The 17,167-nt window shown below is 36.9% G+C and overlaps 1 protein-coding gene across 2 annotated transcripts in view; it reads left to right on the top strand.

Annotated features, from left to right (window-relative positions):
- The window catches only part of Tgo (Aryl hydrocarbon receptor nuclear translocator homolog tgo), a 50,054-nt gene that overhangs the window by 24,856 nt on the left and 8,031 nt on the right, over window positions 1–17,167 (top strand). For both annotated transcript variants that reach the window (XM_076306140.1, XM_076306130.1), the window contains exon 3: window positions 13,082–13,242. In XM_076306140.1, the coding sequence (XP_076162255.1) occupies window positions 13,082–13,242 (161 nt within the window). The remainder of the gene's footprint in view (window positions 1–13,081; window positions 13,243–17,167) is intronic.

Genomic DNA, 17,167 nt, shown 5'->3' on the forward strand with positions numbered 1-17,167 from the left:
CCTAGACAAATAGTGTTGAACCCTTTGTGAAACTGTTTTGTTCGAACGATTGAGCTAATTGTTGGAAATTGTAAGTGGATGACAACGTTCGCTTGACTAGATCTAAGTTAGGTGTCTGGACAAATATTAGCATTTGATTGTGTACGAAACAATTTTAATTTGAGAGATTCCACTGATTCTCGGAAATTATATGCCTGCGTTAGGTACTAGACAAATTCTCTGAAATTCTGTGTAAAATAATTGCATACGAATAACTACGTAGATAAGTGGACTGAGGGTCGAAACGCGTATTTTTATAGTACTAACCAACGCCACCAGATGGCGATAAACTTACATCGGTCCTCACTGTTAGTATTGAAATGTATTCCTACATACTGGGATTATTATGAATACTTAATCGCATCTAAGTTAGGGTTGTTGGACCGTCTGAACGCTAATACAACTAACGCATTGTGTTAAACAATGTCCAGTTTATGGTATGTGGTGATATAGTGACGAAGAGGTTCTGATTGGTGGAAATTGTGTGTGTCGCCTGCTGAGGTGAATGGTCAGATCTTAGGTAAATTGTATTTAACCCTATCGATATCAAAATGTTATTCTCTACAAAATAATTATTATTATTGTAATATCTTTAATACGAACATCAGAAGAAACTGTCGCAACAGAGTGATGTTTAATCGCTTACAGACTATGTATAATCGGCGGGTTCTTTTAAACCTAACCTCAATCTAAGTAAATGGATTGGTAGTCGCAACCATTTTTATAAACTTATCTATCGTCGCAAGATGGCGTTAGTTCCGAAAAGGTTAGAACAAATACGAATCTTCCGTTATTCAACTTCAGTTGTTAATATAAGAGATCCCATGATAGTTGACAGTAAGTGTATAAACTGCAGGATTTAATGCAGATCGAGCATGAGTCGAATCTTTATGCACGAACGCGGTTACGTCTTTATCAAGATTATACCTTCGGGGATTTCCGAGATTGTATATCGAACACAGATGACGCATAATTACAATGTCTTTTGTCTATTGTTAATGTCAGGCACTTTAGCTTCGATTATACGGTATCGTTTTACTATGGGGAGTCATGCTAAAATTCCAGCTTAGCTTCAACTACTGTAAAAGTACAACTGTAGATAGAAATGTTTATTTCTTAGAAACTGTTTACTTTTACATTCTTTCTATTTAATGTCCGTTAATTTCGGATAATAATCGACCAGTTCGTAAGTAATAAAAACAATTTCTTATTGTCTTTAAATCTGTAAGAAACTCGTGTACGATTGAAATCTTATCTTTACGGCTCGATGTCACGTAGAGAATACGTAAAATAATAATTAAGATATAATCTGTTGTTTTACTTGCGCGATAAACAAGTATGTGCGTAGTTTTATGATAAAAGCTTGTTTACGTGACTTATTCGATCGTTATTACCATTGTTTGCGCGATTAAGTATAACAAAGGAAGAGTCGTCGTGCTCCGAGGAAAGCAGAGACAATGATCATCTTTATCGCGAGGTTTCTGAAATACAATCCTCTTAGACACTTTGTCTAATTGCAGGTGGACTGGGTTTCAAGTTACGGACGTGACTATCGCCATTTTTTTAGATTTAGAATTTCCGCGCTGCTCGGTCTTGACGCTTTTCAATTTAATTATTTACGGACAGAACAACTCCAAACTTTAAATATAACTTCCAGAGCTTGAAGTTTCTCGACATCGGTTTGTCAGTTAGGATTTTTCGAAGTTATTTTCAGACCTGCGTTGATCCCAAACAACAATTAAGTCCAATGAAAGTTAAACTCGTAGTGTATTATTTTCCAGTCACGTAGGTTCGCAAATAAAATTCGATCCAATCGTAAATCCAACTATTTGGTGCTTTGTAGAAAAGGTACAAACAAAAGAAAATGTATGTCGCAAAAATTTTCGAGAAAATTAAATGAGGCCCCACCAGTCGCCACGGTACAGCGCATTTCAATAGGTCCCGTACCTATCAAGAGATTCGTACAATCCATCAGTGAATCTCAAATCGTACTTTGAGTAAGATAACTCAACGTTTACTGATTATTCTTACGCTTACAGTCATCGGAGAATATTCAATTTCTTGCACGAATAAAAAATTTCATAACGCTGTTCTCCACTCACTAAAAATTTCTCCTCCATACATAAAATAATAAAACTTATTGAACCTCGACGTTTTTGAGTTTTTGTTTAAGATCACGTGTAGAAAAAATAAACGATAGTGACTTCTATAACAAAAATAAGAAGTATTCTTTTAAAATAGTTTAAACCTAATTAACTTTTCAATTTAACGAATTTACCTGTATTAAGTTTGTGGTAAAGTTCGTATCGTTTGCAAAATCGTGAAGAAAATTGGATTAATAATTTTCTATTTTTCAAACAATTCAAACATTATTAGTTTGAACCTAATAAACTTTCCAATTTAACGAATTTACCTGTATTAAGTTTGTGGTAAAGTTCGTATCGTTTGCAAAATCGTGAAGAAAATTGGATTAATAATTTTCTATTTTTCAAACAATTCAAACATTATTAGTTTGAACCTAATAAACTTTCCAATTTAACGAATTTACTTGTATTAAGTTTATGGTAAAGTTCATATCGTTTGCAAAATCGTGAAGAAAATTGGATGAATAATTTTGTATTTTTCAAACAATTAAAACATTATTAGTTTGAACCTAATAAACATTCCAATTTAATGAATTCACCTGTATTAAGTTTATGGTAATGTTCGTATCGTTTGTAAAATCACGCAAAAAATTGGATTAGGAATTTTGTATTTTTCAGTCAGTAAAAAAATTTACTCTATGTATCGATTCCTCGGGAGTACGTACATACATTCTCCGTAACCGCGCTCCAAACGAAACCGCCCACTGTATGTACAGGTTTCATGGAAAAGTCGGCAAGCCGCAACAGCTCCGATGTCGCGAGCGCCCAGGAACCTCACTTTTAAGTTAATAACGCAATTACTGCCTCCCGCCGCAAGGCGCGCAACCCTCTTATCCAGCTCGGTCCGCTCCCTCGGCTTCTTCAGCTCGTTCTTCTTTTTCTACCTCCGTCTCTTCCCCCGTTCTTCGCTCTTTCTCCTCGCCGCGTTAATACAAGCCCCGATGTTTTTGGCAGCGCAATCGTTCCAGCAGTCGCGATAAACCGCGAAATCGCTTCTTCCCGCGCTTTCGTCGTCGCATGCCGGCGGTTAGCCAAGATGGAACTGTTTTTGTCTCGGCACCACCCCTTCTTTTCTTGAAAACACGGCGCAGACATTGTAATTTCGGCGTCGTGTTTCTTCTCGACGTCTGTATTCACCAGATCGGTGGATAAATGATTTGAAATTTTTGTTGCAATTTTCCGAAAATGAAATACGACAACTTACGATTATTAATCGTTTCTACAGTTTTACGATTTCTTACCGACGATATCGATCGTTTATTTGTATTTTTTGTTTGAGATTCAATTGACAGTGAAAGGAATTGAATAAAATAATTGAACCTTCCATAAGTATTTTTGTAGGTTAACCAAGATGGACGCTGCGTACCTGTTTCCCGCGCTTTTTCTTAACCTCCCGTCCTCTGGTGTGTAACGCTTTTCTACCTGTTGTATATAAATTTCTTACCTTCTCTTATCTTTCCATATGGTGTATTATTTAAAGTTCGTCAAAATTTAAAACAACGAAATATTTAAATATAAAAATATATCAAAGATTGGATATACGGAAACTATAAAATCAAAGATTGTTTATATCAGGTTCTTGTCACACAAAGTCTAAAATATTGTAAATTTAATCCGTGTAATACGAATAACATTATCGCTCCGGAGTCAGTAAATGAAGAAAATTCGCGGATCACCGGTTACATCGTAACACGTACGATGAACACAGCACTTCGGCGATTACACTTGCACGGTAGTAAATGTACTACGAGAGAATTTATCGTCTAACACTCGCCCGCTTCACCTATGATTACGTCTTCGTTTGGAAATAATTTAAACGACGCTTAAAGAGCCGCGTATTCACTGTTTTATTATTTTACCAACTTGTGTGTCGTTCGAACGAAAACAGGAAACATAACTTTCTTGCGAAATCGAAGAAGGGTAGACGTTAAAGGCGTCCATTTTTTGTCTTTTCATACCCAAGTATCGAGGTTCTACTCTGCTCAAATTACTACTTTCATTTACTTGTGGTTCGTATAGTTGGCCTTGAGTCAAATCAGCATGGAAATTGTTCTCGACTACAGTTAACTCGCAATCTAAATTCTCAACTGCCCTCCAATCTAACCTGAGTTAGTATTGCTCGAATCAACCACGAATCTCAACCGAAGTATATCATCAACTATATTATTCTATCATTATACAGTAGACACCCGATTATTCGCTCTCGTTTTAATCGGGCTTGTCTCTAATCGGCCACATTTTTTTTAACACGAAAACGACCGACTAGTAGAAAAATATTTACACATTTCGTGATGTTTCACTTTCGTTCGAATAAATGTAATTCGCGACCATCCAAAGAAACGAGGTACCAATGTTTACATTAATGCCTACGTGATCAGTTAAATGGTCTGCAGCTATTGGTCTATTTTCTTCAACTTCAGGAACGACTTTTACTCTAGTTATAGAGAGCTCTTTCTTCTTCTTCTTTCGAGCCACTTGGCTCAATTCGAATCCTTTGATTTCTCTCAAGTTGTTCGATTTGTTCGAACAGTTCGATCTTTCTTAAAGGAACCAACATTATTCGAATGATAATGACGACGGTCGTAGTAGTAGTAGTAGTAATAGTAGTTTAAACAGAAATTCAAAATAAAGTTTTAACAAAAGAAATAACTTTTTCCAATTTATTTCATTAATCCCGTTATTATCATTTATTATATTTTTTAAAGAAGCAATCGCTCGAAAAAATCATTTCTTTATTATACATGCCATTGATTCTACAACCAATTTACTATAATTGACAATCAAATCGTTTAAATTACAAAAAAATAAAAATGAAATTTAGAAAAAATGTTCCACGTAATCATTGGGTTTGAATACTATGAAGTTGGTCCTAATCTGATCACGCACTCATCACGTGCACTCGTCGCATTCGGTACCTCTTTGAACGAACTATAGTTTTTCTTTCGTTCATCCTATTTTCTGTTGTATTAAATTTCTAAACACCGGTTAAGCAGAAGTCTACCGTACGCTTACACGTTCATTTCTTATTATTTTACTTTTGCATGTCATGTTTATACTATTCTTTAGATAAACCGGAGGTTCTTTAGCACGCGCAGCGTTTAATAGAAACCGTCCAGCGGAATTAGGATGAAACGCAGCTTCCTTGCGCCACCGATAGATGGCAAGCGTTGACGGCGGCCATGTTTTAAGGGCCTCTAGGTTTGCATGCAAGTTTCGAGGTTCAACTATATACATTTAATTTTATATATATATATATATACATACACACACATACACGTATTCTTTCACCGTCCGCGAACCCGGAAATCCATCGATCGCGGCGCTAAAAAGTGATCGTGGCCCGCTTCCTAGCGCGAATCGAACATCTGTCCTCCATTAGTATGCGGGAATATTAAGATTTGGCATAAATCACTCGGTGGCTGGGACGCTCGTTAGCATACGTCCGCCGCTGTGTTGCGCGGTGGAATATATTCGATAACGAATGCGATCGCATTAAACGGTCCTCGATCGATTCATAATTCATTTCATTGTTTCGCGAAGAGAGAGTCTATAAGTTCTATCGACACGGGCACTACGACTCGATACGTACGTTCACTCGGTCGTTAGACGAATCCATAATTCACGCGCGGGACATTGTCATTTATAGCGGTCGTCTCCCAGCGCCGACCATATCGACAACGACGACGACGACGACGACAATGATGATGATGATGACTCGACCGCGATCTCCTTCGCGATTCTTCTTTTCCCCCGTGTGCCGAAGAACTCCCTTCCCCTGGAATGATTTTATGTGCGCGGTACGTGTACTTCAGCGCCGACTTTGTATCATCGTAATGTGGAGATCGATGTACGGGGTGTTCTGAACGATGCTCTTCCCGCTCACCTGCTTCGGTATCAATTTTATTCCAAGTAAACATTCTTTATCCGAGACGGTTATCACCTCTCGTCGTTTTCATCTATTTTTAGTACAGAATGCTTGAAAAAAAAATGTAATTAAATACTATCTACGGATTAACGATATGCTCCCGATCGATCATCAGTTACAAGTGCACGAATACGGCGTGAAGAAAGAAATATTCGATTTGTTTGTTGTAGTTTATGAAGAACTTTGGACGTGGACTATCAGTGTTAGTTATAGCTTCGATGAGTATAGTATTCAGGTTACATTTAGTGTCTGTGACCCGTTTCTTCTGTATTAGAACTCTTCTCAAAAGTCCTTGTGTCGTCTAAACCCTATTTCGTCTCGATCTATCTCAGTCCTAGTTTCTTTGTTTCGGTACATTCGTGTTCTAGTTCCAACATCAAGTACTCAATGACCAACTCCATACTGACACAGCTCAGTTCAAGTTCATATTCAGGTCCCTAACATCGCATCAGTTAGTCCAATAAACATTCGGTCCCAAAATCGGTAAATCAGTCAACGATCGAATCCATGTTTCTAAAATTCGGTTGAAATTCTTCAGATTCAGTTCCCTGTCACTGTACCAGTTGAATCTCGATACCCAAAGATGCGTTCATAATCCCTACATTTCGGTTCAAGTTCAGTACCCTAACATTGCACCAGTTAGTTCAGAAAACGTTCGTCAACGAACCGATAGTTCAGGCTAGGTTTGAAGTTACTTTTCTTACGATCATTGGAGAACTTTTCGGGAGAGCATACGCGTCGTGTCAAACACGACCACCCTATATAGCGTCCGCTGGACCCACGGAGCGAACGGGCAACTTCGGAACGTCTGACCCTTGACCCAGGAGTTCTCTCTGTCCTGTTCCTTGGGCCGTGTTCCTCTTCTGGCCCTTTCTCCTCGTGTTCTTCTACCGTCCTGCACGGTACATACCCTGCTTTATACTTGCGCTTTAAGCGCCCTGGCCTCTTTTAAATAGCGAGCCTGCGCTGTGGCCTGCGTCCTCGAGGAGCGTTACCGATTCCTCTGAACTCCCAACGAAATGGAAGGTCCTGACGATGAACATCCCTGGCGAATATCCAAGTTGAATCTTCTCTGCCCAGTCACCAAGACTTTGCGTCTCTGATACGTTTAACTCTTGGAAAATCGTTGGCTGATCAGCCTTCTTTACGTTGTAATCGTACATTCGTTCGATGGATAATAATGTTATTGTCATTGTTCTTACTTTCTATTCCAAATTCTACGGTTCCAGAAATTCCTATCTTATTTGTACATTAACTGAGGACTTATCTCCAGAATTTTGCATTTCTGATACGTTTAACTGTTGGAAAATCGTTGGCTGATCAGCCTTCTTTAAGTTGTAATCGTCCATTCGTTCGATGGATAGTAATATTATTTTCATTGTTCTTACTTTCTATTCCAAATTGTACGGTGGAAAAAGAAATTTCTATCTTACTTGTACATTAACCGAGGACTTATCTCCAGGATTTTGCATTTCTGATACGTTTAACTCTTGAAAAATCATTAACTGATCAGTCTTCTTTACGTTGTAATCATCCATTTGTTCCATCGATAATAATGTTATTTTCATTGTTCTTACTTTCTCTTCCAAATTCTACGGTTCCAGAGATTCCTGTCTTACTTGTACATTAATCGAGGACTAGGGTTGTCCTTCCTTTATTAAGCATTCTATTGGGTTGTTCGGAAAGTCATTTCGTTTTCCAAAATGGAGAATATATAATTGAATAAAATGTTTATACACTCTAAAAGAATCGTGTTTCATTTTCACCAAAAAAAAAAAAAAAACGAAATGACTTTCCGAACAACTTAATAATTTATGTATCTTCAGGAAGATTACGTAAAGAGGATTTATTAGTTCTAAACATCCTTGCTACCGGGTCGCTAGAAGTCAGTTTTTTAGTTGGCAGTTGTGATTTATGTTTTGCAGGAAATCGTCACCGATTGTTAGTTTCTAACTGGGTCAAGTTTTCTCTTTAAAAGGCTCGCTTTTTGAGTAGACAATTGAGATCTTGCATGTCTGGAGTACAAACTTAGATGATCTGTGTATGTGACTTTGAGATACATGGAAAAAGGAATTTAAAAGGAATTGTAGACACCGTAAGATAAACAATTTATGATATACTATTGATCTAGTTTAGCTGTATATCGAGGACTCTACATTTGATTAAAATATTTATTTGTTGTTAAAACTTTTATTTCTATTCTTTTACGCAGTTGTGGCACATAGAATTATCAAAATATGATCAGAATAATATATTTTTTAATATATTTTCAATGGGCTCTTGATTATATCGAGTTCAGAATCAGGTAATTTATGTCACTTTACGATAACTGAAAAAGGACTTCTGAAAAAATTGTAGACCCTCATTTAATAAGTAGAAATACTATTACAGAGCTAAAGTTGATCTTGGTAGATCTTCGACGAAATAATAAGTTGCTCGATAAGTTTTGTCGTTCGATAAGAAATGGAGTTATTAGGTCTGTCGTTTTATTTTTCTAAAGATGATACTACTGTTTGATGTACATGTGCGAAATTTCTTGGAAATCTTTCGACTCGTTCGTATATTTACAAATATTCAAAGTTAAAGTGTTATAGTATTTTTTTACAATGGAAAAAACGACAAAACTTATTGAACAATCTAGTAAGAGATCTCATCGATGAACATTCATGAAAGACAATACACAACTAACACAATCGAGTTGTTTCGAAAAATATTTAGATATCCAACAGTATTCTATCTTTCCAAAGAAGAGTGATAAATAAATTCGATTAATTAATTTTTACCAAGGATTTTAAAAGATTTCACGTGCTATTATTATAGAAGATTGTATGAAACATTCCATACTAATTTCGTTAAGTTCAACAACGTTTTCAGCACTACACTCAGCACTGTTTTTCTATGTGTAAAAATGAAAGTGTGATTTTTCTTAAAGTCGCTGCAAAATGATATCTTCCAGTATAATTCGCTTCGTTTACATTCTTAAAGAAACTGCCCTTCACCAAACAACAATCTTGCGTTTAATTAAGAAAAAATAAATGCCAAATAGAAGTCTTTTTGATGCCCTTAAAAAGTGACAAATCGTCTGTTGAGCAGAATTACATATATATAAAAGAAACTGTATACATTGGCAGTTTTCACCAGTAATACATTATAAATCATTACTACGTTGCGAATAATTCTTTGTTAAATAGGGATACATTATAAATCATTATTACGTTGCGAATAATTCTTTGTTAAATAGGGATACATTATAAATCATTACTACGTTGCGAATAATTCTTTGTTAAATAGGAATACATTATAAATCATTACTACGTTGCGAATAATTCTTTGTTAAATAGGAATCATAGACCTCTAACGTTACTAAAATTGAAACCGATGACTTTAATCTTGGTCACATCGACTTGAAGAAAAAAGAAAATTGAATCTCATCGCATTCCTCGGGATTCAATGTACTTTTCTGCCTATTTACATGAACAGAATGAAACTTGGAGGATCTGGAGGTAGAATAAGTATGAGGTAATAGTTCTTGATGGACTTGAAATGAGATGGAGGGTCTTATCTCGGAGGTAGGCACAAAAGGAAGTTCTCCCTCTTGGTGGGTCGCGATACCTAGACTGGTGGAACATCCCGGATACTGGGTCTAGAAAATAAACAAGTTCATGTATTTCAGATTCTGTTTAATCTTCCGAGATAAATTTCTTCTATCTCGAAACAGAATATAGGAAAAATAATGTTAAATATACGAGTAAATAATTTAACGACATTTTGGAGCTATTCCTTAACTAACAACTTATATATTCTTAAACAGCATTTAGTAAACAAAATTGTGAAAGTCCAATTGAAATCCATTACTTTAGATTTATGTCAAACGTGTATTAAGTCTATGCCATAGTTAATTGATTAAATTATTAAAAATACTAAGAAATAAAAAAGATTTTACTGTTTTAAGGAAACTTGTATAATACACCATTAATAATACATTTTACGAGAAATCGAAAAAGAATCAGAGTTGCACAGAATAAACTAGCTCACGAACTGATGCAGTGTCTGTCATCGACTGCTGTAAAAACACATTCTGAGAAAGTCGAATGCTGATTTATTATACAGTATATAATGAATCAACAGTATACAATGTTAAATTATATAATATCTAATTCGTAAAAATAAGTTGATAAATTACGATAAAAAAACCATTACTTCGGTCGATAAATAAATAAAAAGCGACCCCAATGATTCTCTTTTTATAAAGTATGGACATCGAAAGACTGAGGTAAAATATTTTAGACCAACGAATCAGAATTTATGATTTCGCGAATTCTTTCGCAAATATCGAAAAGTGTTCGAAAACTTTCCATCGACAGTGCATCTCCAGTTTATACTAAGACTGGATCAGATCTGTGTTGCGATCCACGGATCCACAGATCCACGTCGCTCATTTTCGTACTACAATGGCTCACGAAAGTATTCGTACGCTCTATTATAAGAAAATTCTCCTAACCTGTAAGTTTGATTTCAATGAAAATTTATATGCATGTACAACACACTATGATACAATTTTTTTGTCAACAAGAAATGTTCTTGGGGAAATGATATCGGCCCTTGAAAGTTCCACATTTTTTCATTTTTTCAATACAATATTTTCTGGGTTAGATCCCAAGAAAAATTGCAACAAAAAGAAAAAAAACATTGAAACCTTCGGAACTCGATTTTACCTTTTTAAAGAAATTTCCTGCGGGCAAAAAATTACTCGATATATACACTATTGTGCTCTAACTGCACACAAACTTTCATTAAACTCGGACTTCCGGGTTAGAAGAATTTCCTTATAATAGAGCGAATACTTTTGCAAGCCACTATAGAAACTGTCCGAGTTACATTCAACGCAGTATCCTTCAACGATCCCCTATCGTTGGAATCGAAAGAGAGACTGCACAGCGAAGAAGTCACGATTAATTAAGAAATAAAATTCCCGGCGAATCATCCGGCCGTGCGCATCTCCACCGATGGAACTTTCAAAAGTATCTCGCGTGCGCCCTGTTCACGAAGTTTGTTCGAAAATTATCAGGAATTAAATGCCATTAAATTTACGATTGCGCGCCAACAATTACCATCGTAGCAAAGAGACGTGCGTCGTTACCGAAGGCGGTTACCCTCTGGTAGCGTAATAACAGGGAGGCCCTGAAATTGTGGTTTCACCCGATATCCCTTCACGATGAGGCATCGTTTCAGAATTTATTGGCCGCATTGATCACGAACACCCTTATCAATGACGCTCGCTGGATGGAAATTCCTTTACGCCCTCTCCGCCGGTGGGTCCGTTGAAATAGATATTTCTCTATAGAGATGGTTTCTCTTTCCAGTTTCTCGCGTCTTCAAACTTGGAACAATACGACAATGAGTATAGATCCATGTTACACGGATACAATTTTTGGCCCGATGTATCGTAAAACTGTTTTATTTTCAATTCATTCTCTGTACTTAACGCTAGATCTACCAACCGGTCAAAATTACTGGTTTCGACTGCTTTCGTGATAAAATTTACTTTAAATTCTATGCCACGTATTCTCAAGACGTTACGATTTTTCTATTCTACGCACGAGATCAATTTTGTAAATTCTTCTTTCTTCTCGTTGATTGATTTTCTTTTATGTAGATATATCTTTTAGGTATACCTTGATATTACGAAATCTGTCGGTAGTTCTAGCGTTAAGAGTGGAGTCATTCTGTCTGGCATAATGTCTCGGAGATGTAGAATATTTCTCGATGTGAAAATAATGTCTATCGGTGATCATCTTGATACCTAGAACGTTAGAACGAAATTCGTTCAACGGGAAACCTCTGATACGCAGACTTTTCGTCTGACAGAACACAAAGATCAATTTTTATAATAGAGATTTATTTTTACGTAAAATATATTTCTCGAGGTCTTGAAACTGTTAAAACATAATCACGAAGAAGATCTGATATATTTGTTTCCGTTAGGTGTACAGACGATGATTCGCTTTACCACGAACGACAAAACGACACAGTGAAAGTAAGAAATTAATATCAAGAGGCCGCAAATCAATGTAAAGAACAGTGTTACGAAAAAAAATGATGAAAAGAATTGATTTTCTCGATGGAAATCGAGATTCTCTGAAAAATGAACTTCGACTGGACGTATCACGTGTATATTTACTGTCCGCAAATGATCCTCACCGCGTATTTGCGAGTCTTCAATTACCCGAGCAAGATGACTCGTACTTAAAGCCACGTCTAGCGATCGACCGCGAATTACCCACACGTTTCAGAGTATAAAATCATAATACAGTCTGTCCGCTTGCACACGCGTTGCGGCATTCCACGTTCTGCGGTTCGGAACTATTATGGAAACGAAACGCGTATATTTTCGTCCCGGTTAATCTGTTTGGCGCCACGCGGCGTGGCTAAAAGTGTTCACGGTTGAGCTTATGATAGCTTACACGATCGTGTAAGTACCTAAGGAACTACTCGAGAGGCAAGAAACAACAATAACAACGTTCTTTCCTTCTCAATGAGTCAATTTTTCCTCGCAGAGTCCTCTGTACGTTAAAAATTAACAGAGACGCTTCGGTTGCTCCAAACGATCGAAGGATCTCAAATAATTGATTCTGTTGCAAATTCTTCGATTCCTTTTCAATTCTTTCGCCAAATGAAACTCGTAAACGATTCGTCGAAGATACTTTCGATTATCGATATACGATACGATACTTTAGTATTCGCTTTAACGTAGCTGGAGATTTTATTCCACGCGAAACAATAAAAATGTAGAGTCCTCGATGAGGATTCTACTTGTTGATGGCTTTCACTCAATGTATCGAACAATTTCGCGCGATGCATATTTCTCTCCAAAGATTGGAAACATCAGGTTCGCGTTGATCGACGTCCCGTAAGGCAAGAGGCCGTTTCTGGAACTATGGAATTATCTTGGTTTTTGTCTTGCGATTTACAGCAGGGAAAATCATTGCGAAATCGAGCGGCGGCGACGGAACAAGATGACCGCCTACATCACCGAACTGTCGGACATGGTACCGACATGTTCGGCACTGGCGCGGAAACCCGACAAATTGACCATACTCAGGATGGCGGTTGCTCATATGAAAGCTCTCAGAGGTGAGTACCTTCGGTTATTTATATATCTTCCATAGGAAGAAAATGAGTTCCTAAGATGGAGATTGGCGCGAATGAAAAATAACGGAAGATTGAGTTATATACATGGTACATCTGTCTGTTGCTCAACGCTATATTTACCAACCGGTCAAAATGGCGGATTTCGTTTTTTTTTTTTTTTTTTTTTTTGCAAAGAAATTTACTCTATATTCTATAGTTAACTTTCAAAACACGTTACGACTATTTTATACATGTATTCAATTTTATAAGTTCCTCCCTTTTTTCAATCTTCGATTTTCCTGAAACACGTACGAGGAACACCTTAATATACTGGAATCTATTAATAGTGTTAAGGTGGTACAATTAAAGGGTATTGAATTATTGAGTTATATTCGTAGTTTTGTTCCTTGAAATTATGCAGCTGAAAAGTATCGAAGAATTCATTAATGTATCTTAAAAGACTGCAACTAAAAGGTGTTAAAAAATTATGTTTTATTCATTAAAATCATGCAGCTAAAAAGTATCGAAGAATTGATAAATGTAACTTAAAAGACTGCAATTAAAGGGTGTTAAACAATTATGTCTTATTCATTAAAATCGTGCAGCTACAGAGTATCGAAGAATTGATTAATATAACTTAAAAGACTGCAACCAAAGGATGTTAAAAAATTATGTTTTATTCATAGTTTTGTTCTCTAAAATCATGCAGCTAAAAAGTATCGAAGAATTGATAAATGTAACTTAAAAGACTGCAATTAAAGGGTGTTAAAAAATTATGTTTTATTCATTAAAATCATGCAGCTAAAAAGTATCGAAGAATTGATAAATGTAACTTAAAAGACTGCAATTAAAGGGTGTTCAAAAATTATGTTTCATTCATTAAAATCATGCAGCTAAGAAGTATCGAAAAATTGATTAATGTAACTTAAAAGACTGCAACTAAAAGGTGTTCAAAAATTATGTTTTATTCATAGTTTTGTTCTTTGAAATCGTGCAGCTAAAAAGTATCAAAGAATTGATTAATGTAACTTAAAAGACTGTAACTAAAGGGTGTTAAACAATTATGTCTTATTCATTAAAATCGTGCAGCTAAAAAGTATCGAAAAATTCATTAATGTAACTTAAAAGACTGCAATTAAAGGGTGTTAAAAAATTATGTTTCATTCATTAAAATCATGCAGCTAAAAAGTATCGAAAAATTGATTAATATAACTTAAAAGACTGCAACTAAAAGGTGTTAAAAAATTATGTTTTATTCATAGTTTTGTTCTCTAAAATCATGCAACTAAAAAGTACCGAAAAATTGATTTATATTTATAGATCTGTAACTTGAAGTGATCCAACTGTAGACTACAGAAAAATTGAGCTTCTTCCGTAGTTCTGTTAATTAAGTTTAAGTAAAAAGCATTGGGAAATAACTATATCGTGCGTCAATTCACGTACTTTACAATTACACTATAATTTACAACACTATCGCGAATGAAAAAAAAAACTTGAGAAAAGTAATCGTTCCAAGTGATTAATACGTATTAAAACCTCTTCCTAGAATAAAAATCCATCGATTGATTCACGATGTTGGTCCACTCCACCGATTGGTGTCTGAATATTTAAAGTTACGCATCGATAGTTGCACGAAATCGAGTAAGCATAAGCGGAGTGTAATTTAATCGCTTCGAGTCACAGCTTAAAGATCGCGTTGCCGAAGTTATTTCGCTGCTCGTGCCGGATAACTCAAACATCGGCGAGACTTAATCGTCACGTTTCGCGTTGAACTACTTTGTGCCTTATCGGATACCCATGAACTAACTGAAAAAGTATTCTTTCCCGTTCGAAAATATTCTTCGTTTAAGCATTCTGTCGAGAGATGGTGATCCAATAAAAAATATTTCTTCAATCGTACACGATTCGAAAACAGACATGGATAAATTCGATTTAAAATAAAAATAAGAAATAACCAACATTTGAAATAATTCATTTTAAACCGATATTTTCAACAGCGTTGTTTAAAAATAAAAATAATATCGATTCGTTTGAAATGAAATTACTTCAAACACGAACTCATTTCGTAATGTTTTTTTTTTTTTTTCTTTTATTTCAAATTTACCAAAAGAAATAACCCTCGGAATAATATCCAACAAAAAGATTTTCCTTCGAGAAATTTTCAACGAGCCGTTTGCTTCGAGCGAAACTTTTCAAAATTTATCCGTAAGATGAAAAACTTGGCAGCGCATAAACCGTACATACAGACTACGTAAAGTCCCAGGTAAACGACCGCCGTAACCAATCAGACACTTCGGAATAACAGTCTGGCTCACCTAGTCCCCACCCTATCGATGAAAAAACGTGTAGCACGAAGACTGCTCCGCTAACTTCCAATGCGTCGCATCTAACTCGTAAAAAATTATCCAGACTCGCTAAGTAGTGTTCTTTAGTATTCGTACAGTCTGTAAGTGGGAAAACGCGTAACGCGAGAACTCGGTGTTAATATTTTTCAATTGGTCGCGTCCAATCTTCGGGAAACGACCTGGACTGGCGAAGAAACACCTTCGCAACCGTGTATTACCAGGATCTGGTTATCCTAGTAATAATCGCAAGAAGACCAAGTGTCCGAGACGCAGCCGCTTCTTGTCAGTCTCTGACGAGAATTCATCCGGCCAGTGTGCACCGGAACGGTCGTAATTCACCGAAGGTTTTGTCGTACGGTGGTCATATCGAATGCAGAAAGCGCGATATATGCTTCCGGTGTAAGAATGGGTGGAGTTGCTCCGTCGGCTGTCCCTTTAGCCCCGGTCCCTGTGCTGCGTGCACACACGCATTATACAGGCCCCCCTCCCCGCCCGTTGGATCGGTGTGCGTGCCGTGATTCCACCTAAGTATTGGTGGTGCGTCGCATTGTTTATAGCCGCTTCTCCTCTTTCCCGACAAGAGGGCCGCTGAATACAAATTGCTCGAACGAGAGAGCCTCTCTCTTACCTGACCGGGAGAAGAGGCTATCGCCTCCGGGATATGTCGACGCTCGTTTGCGCGTACACGCACCACCCTCATCCTCGTTGCACCCGTGAGACGCGTCAGCCGCTGATTTTAACCGCGTTTGTCTTTTACGTTTCCTGCCCTTTTATTTCTATACTATGCCACTTTCCATCTTGATGAATCGGTGATGGTACACGGGGAAACTTTCGCACCCCGGTTAAATACTTTTTCGAGTATTGCCCGGGCGCAAGATAATTGGGTTCTCGTCACGGGCATCGTCTCATGTTTAATAATCACTGTCTCCTTGTACTTCATTAAAGCTACATATTGCGCCAAGTTGCCGCTCTCCGTTACCGGTGATCATTTTCAGTATAGAATCTAAGGGAAACAATTCGAAAAGAATACACCAGTCTCCAGGAACTCGGGACATCGGTCGTCCCGTGCTCTCCGTGTAGAGGTGTCATCGTGTCGCTCATCAATTTTGGCTAATAGACTAGTTTATATGCCACCATAGCTGCGTCTCTTGGTGTCCACCCACTATGGAATATTCACCTTGTGCGTTGTCCTGAATACCTGGACAAATTATAGTGTCCATCGATTTTCGGCTATAGACTAGTTTAGATGCTCCCTAGGTCGCGACTAATGGTGTCTACTCACTTTATGCGTTGTTTCGAACACTTGGACATGTTACTTCGTTCGTTCGATTTTTAGGTTATAGGCCAGTTTGACTATCAACGTAGTCCGATGATGTCCATCCACTTTGGAATGTTCACCTTGCGTTCCAAATACCTGGACACATAATGCCCATCGATTTCGGATACTCTGGATAGATAATCTCCATTCGCTATGGAATATTCACTCGACACATCGAGATTGAATTAGTAAAATAATTCTGTTATTTATATTGTCCATCGATTTTTAAATTATACACTAGTTTGACTATTATCGTAGTCCAATG

This window comes from Ptiloglossa arizonensis, chromosome 1 (assembly GCF_051014685.1).
Source record: "Ptiloglossa arizonensis isolate GNS036 chromosome 1, iyPtiAriz1_principal, whole genome shotgun sequence".
NCBI lineage: Eukaryota > Metazoa > Arthropoda > Insecta > Hymenoptera > Colletidae > Ptiloglossa > Ptiloglossa arizonensis.